Here is an 8887-nt window from a genome sequence, read left to right as displayed (position 1 = left end):
TAATTTTACAGTTAGGTACATAAAAAATGTAGATGGATTTACTGGCTGTTATCGTGGTCTTATTCCAAAATTATGTGCCTATACTATGAGTGCAGTAGCTTTTGAAAAGACTTCTAAATCTATTAAATTTAAAGATGAACCAAGTAAAGAAATTTATGATTGTGATTTAGAAGAAAGGTAAATATATAATCTTAATTATTAATATTATTAATATATATAATATTTTATCTTTTAAATATATATAGTTTTTCTTAATGTTATAAAAATATATATTTTTTTATAGTCAGAAACATAAAAAATATATATATGAATTCATAAGAGACCTGATTAGTAGAATGATTGGAATTATAGTTAGTCATCCATTAGATGTCATTGCATTAAGAATGATGGCACAATTTGTTGGTGGAGAAACAAAATACAAGTATAATTAATTTAATGTAAAATATATATTTTGGAATTAATTATGAAAGTTTTATTTCTATAGCTATTTTTTTCTTTTATGCATTAATAGTGGATTATTTAGATCATTTGTGGAAGTATATAAAGAGAATGGTATCATGGGATATTATGCTGGATTATTGCCTCGCCTTATTGGAAATGCTGCTGTACTAATGCTAGTCAGTTCATCTACTTATGCTATTGATAAATACATTATAAGTGATCGCGAATTAAAACCATATGCTGTTTCCACTATAAGGGTAAACAAATTAATTAATTAATTAAATAAAGCATATATAGTATAATAAATATTAAAACTTATACTTTTCAGTTTATAGCAACGACGATTACATATCCATTTTTAGTAGTGTCACATTGTATGGCCATAAATAATTGTGGGTAAGTTAATTAAAAATTAAATAATAAAAAAATAATTTAAATAATTTTTTATTTATTTTAAATAATTTAAAAATTAATTTTATAAATTTATTAAGGTTAATTGCTGGTCTTCCTCCACAAATGCCAATTTACAATAGCTGGTTAGATTGCTGGTCTCACCTTTCAGCTACCAATCAGTTAAAAAGAGGAAATAGCCTTTTATGGCGTTATTATACAGGACCACAAGTGATAATTAATGGAAAGCCAATACCCATTAATAAATACAATTTTCATTTACAAAGCACAACCTAGTAATAAGATGTTACATTTATTTGTATTTGAAAGACCAATAGAAAATCACTTTTGTGCTATGTACTTTTTTTTAAATTTATTGCTACAGTATATTGTTGCATTTATATATTCCCTTAAATTGATCCTAATTCTTTTTACCAAACATTAATTAAAAATCTTTTTTTTATTTGATATTGTATCAAAAAATATAACTTATACAATGATATACAATTGATTATATAACAAAATAAGTATTATGTATTAATATATGTATTATATTAATACAAGTATTAATAAGTACAGTTACTATTATTAGATCGACAATTTTTGGCATGCAATAATGAAATTTAAATTACAAAAATTAAATTTAAATTTAAATAAAACAATGTCTTTCAAAAGAATATGAAATAGTAATAGTTACAATAAATAATTTCTTTGTATATTTGTATTACATTTGATAATACTTGCTCAAATATCATTGAATTATATGTGTCTTATGTATAAAGTGTATAAATTGATGTTATGTTACTTTCAAATTCTAATTTTATGTAAAGTAACTGTCTTCTTCAATAAATAACTTTTTATAATATTTGTACAGATAAATATAAAAAAATAAAATTAAGTTATATAAATAATATTCGTTCCATTTTCATTTTAAAGACTATATATGCTAAGTACAATAATAGTTTTATAATTTATAATATATTAATATATTAATATTAATTATAATTAATATATTAATAACAAGTTTATAAATTTCTTTTGTTAAAAGAATTTTTATACGTTTATTAACAAAAATTTGAAAATCACAATTAAATGATACAAAGTAAAATTCTTGAAAATAAATGATATTTAATTCGATTCTTATTATTTATTATTTTAATCATTCAAATCAAAGTACAACAGGCTATCAGCTATCAATAGCTATCAACAGGCATCAATAAATTTACACAAATATTGTATTCTTGAATTTGTCTTTTTGAATATTCTATGATTATACTGCAACCTATTAAATATATATCATTTTTATTTTTGTATAAAAAAAATATCGATTTGAAATTCAATTCTAAATACACGTTTCATTAGATATTATATTTGAACTTTAATTTACTTATATAGTGCAATGATATGAATGTGAATATTGAACAAAATCACAAATATATTTTTTTAATATATATCTTTACTTTTTAAATTCTAGAACTTAAATAAATCTTGTACTGTAAAAATTTGAATATATTTAAAGCTACTTTGTTTTATTTTATTGATAAAAAAATTTACTTTACTAAAGTTATTATTAAAAAAATTATTTATTATAATTCATTTTTCAATTTACAAAATATAAGTTTATCTTTAAGAATAAAAGAAACATTAATTATTGTTGATCTTAATATTTCGCATATATTCTTATCATAATATTTAAATATTATAAGATTTTTATTTTAATTTTTTACTTTAATTTTTTTATATTAAATGTTATTTTTGGTTTAAACTTATTTATATTTTTATTTACGAATATAAAATGATATCCTATTTCATTATTTTCTGATATATAAATCTGATTGAGTATTAAAATGAGATTCATATCTAAAATATTTTAAAATAATTTATAGACAGAATCATAAAAAAATAAATTTCAAAAAATTAATTTGTAAATTTTAAAATATATGTTCAATATATATTCAAAATCTTTATAGCAAAAATTAAAACAAAATATTTGTTTATACAATTTAATAACTTTACATTTTATTAATATTAAATAATAAAAAAAAATTGTGATATTTTTTGATCTGCGAACATTCATATCATTTACTTTTAAGTTAACATTAAGAATATTTATATAGGCATGACAATTTAAATTTATACTTAGAAGCTTATTAATAAATCTTGACAAACTAAATTTTAGTGCAAGTTAAAGAAATGCATTATTATATTTTTTTTTCTTGTTTTATTTATTGTTAGATTTTTTGCATCTATACAATTCTTTAAATATTTTATATATAGAAGATAATCATTTTATTTTATCTTAATTCCTTGAAAATTTATGTAATATAATGTCATGCAACTACAAGAAAATAATACTATAGAACTGTACATCATTTGGTTGATCTTTTTTATATAAAGATTCAAACCATTAACATTTAATATTTATTTAACAAATATGACCTTATTTTATTATTATATTATGTATATAGTTATATATAACAAGTGATTACTATCAGTTTTTTTATTATCACGACAATAATATATATTAATTTCGTATTTTATATACATTGAGAAATACTGTCCAGGAATGTTTTACAGAACCAATTAAGTATAAAGCATGTTTTAATTGTAATTACTTTAATCTAAAATATGTCTTTGTACATTTAAACAATAAATATACTGCATATTAGAAGATTGTTCAGTATTCACATTCCTTGATAAAAGATTCTGATAAATATCTTGTAAGTATTTTTTTCAGGAATTTCTTTCAAATATTATATAATGAAAGATTCCCTTTCTTTTTTAAATACTATGTATATACACCAACACATATCATTGATCAATATAAAAAGAAGCGAAACTTAAAATAAATAAAATACTAATATAATTTGTGGCAGTATATTAGTTAACTTAATATATTAATAGAATATAACTTTTAGGAGATATGATTATCTATCAATTAAATTTTTCATTTATATATTAATGCTGAAATAATATAAATTACATATTATAAATTTATAATTGTTCCCAAACTAAATAATTAACAATAATCTAAATTATATATATTAAATGCTTCAGAATAAGTAATATAAAAATTGTAATTTATCAATAATATTTGATAATATTAATTGATTTTATACAAAATCAATATCAAATATTTTGATATATGATCAAATAATAATTGTAAAAATATAATTCTAAAGCAATATATATTTTTATATTAATTTATCTATGATTACTGAAAAAATAAACTTCTATTAATGAAAATTTTTTTTATATATTTGGATTACAAAGGACATATCTATAATGCAAAATTATTTATTTGTTTAATATTTTTAGAGTATGGAACTTTATGTATATTTTTCTTAATATAGATAATAATTGTAAAAATTTTCAGAGAAATATACAATACTGAAAATATAATAATAATTATTTTCAAAGGATTTTATATGTTTATAGTAATAAAAATATCGATTTTTTAGAATTATATTTACTATGGAAAATTGATTCATATTTTCATTTCTATACATATATATGATGGCCAATTTTTTAATATGTCCCAAAATATCTTGTATATCTTGTTTTTAGAGAGAGGGAATTTTAAAAACATATATATTTTAAAAATTATCTATACATTGTGCTTAATGTTTTATACTCATAATATTATCTTATATTTGTATTAATATTCATATAATAGTTCGAAATTTCTTTTTAGATATCTTCTAAATATTATAAATAATTTTAATATATAATTTGTTTTCATTTTGCATAAAGTTCCATCATCATTCTGTGAAACATAATTTGATTTACTATAAATATTATATAATTATTTTTAGAATTACTTGACAAGTTATAGATATAATTTCATTATTTAAAATATTGTTGATCATTCAATTAAGAATAATATATAATATATTGAAAATGACAATTTTCTATTATATATTTCAAATTATTTTTGTTTAACTATAAATTAGGCCATCACAAAAGTGTAATAAGTTTCATTTAAAATAAATGACAATTACAATTATATTCATAAGTAGTGTATGTGACATACACAGATTTCTATCTGAGATACCTATTAAATTTCCGTTGATATTTCGATTAGCTACTTTAGCAAAAAAATAATTATACTATACTGCACATTCATATGCACATTTAATATTCATTTTTCATTCCTATCATAATTACTGTTTTATCATCTTTATATATCATCCTTCTACATATATTACAATATAGATATAGATAAAACAAATAATAAAATTTTGTTTATCTAAATCTTTCTTTAATACTTATTTCAATGTAATGAATTAATTTCTGCATCATGAAATACTAAAACTATTGAACAAATAGAATAATTATTTTAAGTCTAATTTGACTTCTGGACTTTCTAATGAAAAAGGTTTCAAATTTTCCACTATTGGTGTTTGATCAGGATCGACTCGTATACGAATTCTATTAGTTTCTAAAGATCGCGGAAGTGTACGTGGAAGATCATCTTTGTACGAACCAGATATAGGTGAAGTATATGGTACATAAATTCGTACAACATCTGGACTTGGTTGATGAGGCGTTGCCTTAGGTGTAGGTAAACCACCACTACCAGAGCTGCCATTAGAAATATTACTTTGAGTATCAAGACTATTGTCTAAGGCTTGAGAGCGCGTTGCTGAACTAAATACAGAAAGATCAGCTGTTGAAGTAACAGATGTATCTGCCAATGATCGGCGTGAACCATTGGGAGAGGCCCCATCATCAAGACTCGGATCAAATGAGAATTTGCTTCCTGCACATATATATAATTTTTATTATACTACAACATATTGAAACAAATATATTTTGATAGTATACTTTCATATAATAAGTAATAAAAATAATATATAAATAATACATTTAGCTTAAAATTATCTATAATCATTGTTATTTTTTTTTATAAATAAAATAATGATAATCAATTAATGACAATTAAATTTAACACAATTAAATTTTTATAATTTAATATTGCTGTAAGAATATTTTGTAACATGCATTGATATTTTAATCTTTTTTTTTTATTTCTTTATATGAAATTTTTTGAATATTTTAAATAATCATAATTTATTTAGAATTATTTCTTACTTTTTATTATATAAACAATTTATTAATAATAGCTTTGATATAGTTTTAAAGACAAGTAAAGTTTTGTGATAATAATATTAATTCTATAATAAAATTTGTTTAAGATTATACTATTCAAATATAATATTTCTTTAAAATTTTATATATAGATATATATTTAATTATATTTTATTTATATTTAGCATGTGTACATGCATACATGCATGCATGCGTGCGCGCGTGTATACTCACATATAATTGAGTGATATTATATAATATTTTTTTAATATTAAAATTTTATCTTTGAAAAGAAAGTATTTTACAATTTGATATTATATAATATAATTGTATATATAATCATTATACCAATTTCTGTATCTTTATTTTCATTTTTTTTCTTCATTCCTAATAATTTTCTCTTATTTTTTATATAAAAGGCAAATATTTGTATTACTATTTACTATATTTTTATTATATCATAACTCACCGCCAAGACCACAACTAGTTTGTTCAACTGGTGTTGTACTTTCTCTACCATCTTCAGCAAGAACAAGATCTCTACGTTGTGTTATAGATTCTCGCATTACATGTTGCGCTTCGCTAAATTCTTCGGTACGTCTTCCAACCTAAATATATTAAATATATAACACAAAGTATTCTTATTAATTATTTCTATATATTAAATTTTTAGTATCTAAAATAATATAAATAATATATATTACTTTGCTTGCAAATGAAGGTTCTTTAAAGGTACCAAATGGATATCGTGGTAATTCATGCAGTAATGGAGGACCAGGATAATCCAATTTGGCACGTTTTAATTCTTCCATACTACGTTCCATAGTACTTATTACTATATCATCGTCAAAACAGAAATCTTTTTCTAGTTTAATTTGCAAATAATTACAAAATTCATCTAAACTTTCCATTGGCATAAGAAAACGTTTATGCATTTTCATAACTGTGTATGCCATAGCAGGTAAAATACGATCTCCATCTAATAAAAATATATCCCAAATTCGAAGACCAAGACTAACAGGTGTCTGTAAATAATTAATGATATTTAGACACAATATATAAAAATAAATTTTGAAATGTTTTAGAGCAATAAATTATAAAATATTTTCTTACCCTTTCTTGAAAAACAACGAAAAACCATTTTAATGCATAAAGAATAGAATCACAACCGCATTTATCAAGTTTCCGCTTCAATTTCGGCAAAAATTTATTCATAATTTTATCGTGATGTTCTATGAAACGATTTAATTTTGGAAATCCATCAACATAAAATCCTATAAATAAGTATATTTGTTTAGTATTGAATAAAAACTGTTTCTAATACTAAATATATAAATCCATATTCAAACCATGCATGGTATATTTCTTATCAGCAAGTAAAACAGAAAGACCCCAAAATGCATCTTCTTCATCCATATATAGTAAAAGTAATCCAGCTAATACAGACATCCCTTGGCAATAACCCACTTCCATATTGTACATGCTATATGCAGCCAATACATAAAACATAGAACGTTGTTTTATACTATATCTTTCTCTGTTGAAAATGAAAATAAAAATTTAACATAACTTCTAATAAATATATATCAATTTTTTTCATACTATCAATCATAATTTGCATACCTATAATTGATATGATCTCTATATTGTCTAGCTACATCAGCATCGATTTGTCTTATTTCTGTAGACCATTGACGTGCAAGTTGTAACATCTCTTCATATTTACCAGCTTGTTCTTTTTTTAAATTTTTAATACCCAATAACAATGCCCACACTTGACCACGAAATCTATTAGGAATCCCTTTATATATTCTGCGTCGTAATTTTTCCTTAGTTGATGAACTATCCCATTGTTTTGTCATTTTTTCCCATTTTTTTAATCTTTCCATTTCTACTCGATGAGTCTTAATTTCATTAGGATCTGGTTTTTGTGGCAAACGTTTATCACTAAAATATAAATATTAATAAATATTAATAAAAAATTATATTATTTTTAATACTAATAATTTTTATTATCATTACTGTATGAATCCATATCTGTCTGTGGTATGATATACTTCAAAAGTAGGATCTTCCCAAGGGTCAATTTCTGCTCCATTTTCTCTACCACGGTCGTAGCAGCTAAATATTCTATCTCGCTCTGCAGCAGACCGTTTTAATAATTCTTCCTCATTCATCCCCCGTGAGAATTCGCAACCAGATTCTTACAAACATGCCGTCTTATTAAAAGAAGTCTATTCACTTTAGGCTATTATCTAAAATAAAAATAAATATTTATAATAAAATAAAAAAAAAAATTCTCTTTTATATTTCAAATAATTTCAATATATGAAATTTATACACATATTAAGAACAAAAATTATGAAACATTAATATATCAAATAAAATTATATTTATAAAGTGATTTTAATTTTGATCTTATAAAAAAGAAAATATTAAATATATTGCAACCTAAAATTAAAATATAAAATATACTTTTTTATTTATATCAGGAGAAAGAAAATTTTTATTTTATAAACTTCATTGTTCTAAAGTTAACGTACCACGTATTGACAAGGAACAAGGTTATATACATAGAAATTAAATGATGTCTTCAATAATTGATTTAAATCTTATCATCAAAAAATTGATTGTATAATTATAAATATTTCATATTTATAAATTAACTATCTTTCTTCGTTTCATAATATAAATATAAAATCATATTTGCATAAGTCGTTCAACAAAACTACCGTACATACTTACATATCAGTACTGCAACTTCAAGCCGGATTCGGATGTTTCCATTCTCTTTTATAAGTGCTACCAATATATTTACATAAAATAAATAACTTTGCAAAATTAATCTTGCTGGAACATATTATTATAAAATTTATATATTTTTTATTTTTATAATATTTTTTTTCTAACTATTATAATATTTTTATGAAAGAAAGAATATTAATCATTCTATATATAAATATTT

At 21.3% G+C, this 8887-nt stretch overlaps 2 protein-coding genes across 5 annotated transcripts in view; one reads left to right on the top strand and one right to left on the bottom strand.

Annotated features, from left to right (window-relative positions):
* Positions 1-1218, top strand: part of LOC102672087 (mitochondrial carrier homolog 2-like) — a 2124-nt gene extending 906 nt beyond the window's left edge. Inside the window, exons 3-7 of one of the 2 annotated variants that reach the window (XM_006624598.1) lie at positions 12-177; positions 284-421; positions 524-698; positions 770-837; positions 933-1218. In XM_006624598.1, coding sequence (XP_006624661.1) covers positions 12-177; positions 284-421; positions 524-698; positions 770-837; positions 933-1128 — 743 coding nt within the window. In that variant the 3' untranslated portion in view covers positions 1129-1218. Of the gene's footprint in view, positions 1-11; positions 178-283; positions 422-511; positions 699-769; positions 838-932 lie in introns of both variants that reach the window. The other variant, XM_006624597.1, reaches the window with a different exon arrangement.
* A 3763-nt stretch (positions 1219-4981) lies between these two features.
* Positions 4982-8839, bottom strand: LOC102671774 (USP6 N-terminal-like protein). 3 transcript variants are annotated; one of them, XM_006624595.1, is made up of 8 exons: positions 8668-8839; positions 7945-8177; positions 7546-7869; positions 7272-7459; positions 7036-7196; positions 6627-6947; positions 6392-6530; positions 4982-5593 (listed from the first exon to the last, which is right to left on the bottom strand). In XM_006624595.1, exons 2-8 carry the CDS (start codon positions 8097-8099, stop codon positions 5166-5168), a joined length of 1716 nt encoding a protein of 571 aa, XP_006624658.1. In that variant the 5' UTR covers positions 8100-8177; positions 8668-8839; the 3' UTR covers positions 4982-5165. The 3 variants fall into 3 exon arrangements, with proteins under 3 accessions (XP_006624658.1, XP_006624657.1, XP_006624659.1); XM_006624594.1 differs by having other exon boundaries at positions 8466-8678; XM_006624596.1 differs by having other exon boundaries at positions 7272-7405; positions 8466-8678.
* Between the last annotated feature and the right edge of the window lie 48 nt (positions 8840-8887).

This window comes from Apis dorsata, unplaced genomic scaffold (assembly GCF_000469605.1).
Source record: "Apis dorsata unplaced genomic scaffold, Apis dorsata 1.3 scaffold_1085, whole genome shotgun sequence".
Taxonomy (NCBI): Eukaryota; Metazoa; Arthropoda; class Insecta; order Hymenoptera; family Apidae; genus Apis; species Apis dorsata.
The sequence above is the reverse complement of the archived record's forward strand: the minus strand, read 5'-3'. Positions and strand labels throughout refer to the sequence as shown.

Coding starts and splice junctions, on each gene's coding strand:
- LOC102671774 (XM_006624595.1), bottom strand. CDS start 8,099: ATGAATGAGGAAGAATTATTAAAACGGTCTGCTGCAGAGCGAGATAGA. Junction 7,870..7,944: donor GACAGATATGGATTCATACA/GTAATGATAATA, acceptor TTTATATTTTAG/TGATAAACGTTTGCCACAAA. Junction 7,460..7,545: donor AGAGATCATATCAATTATAG/GTATGCAAATTA, acceptor CATTTTCAACAG/AGAAAGATATAGTATAAAAC.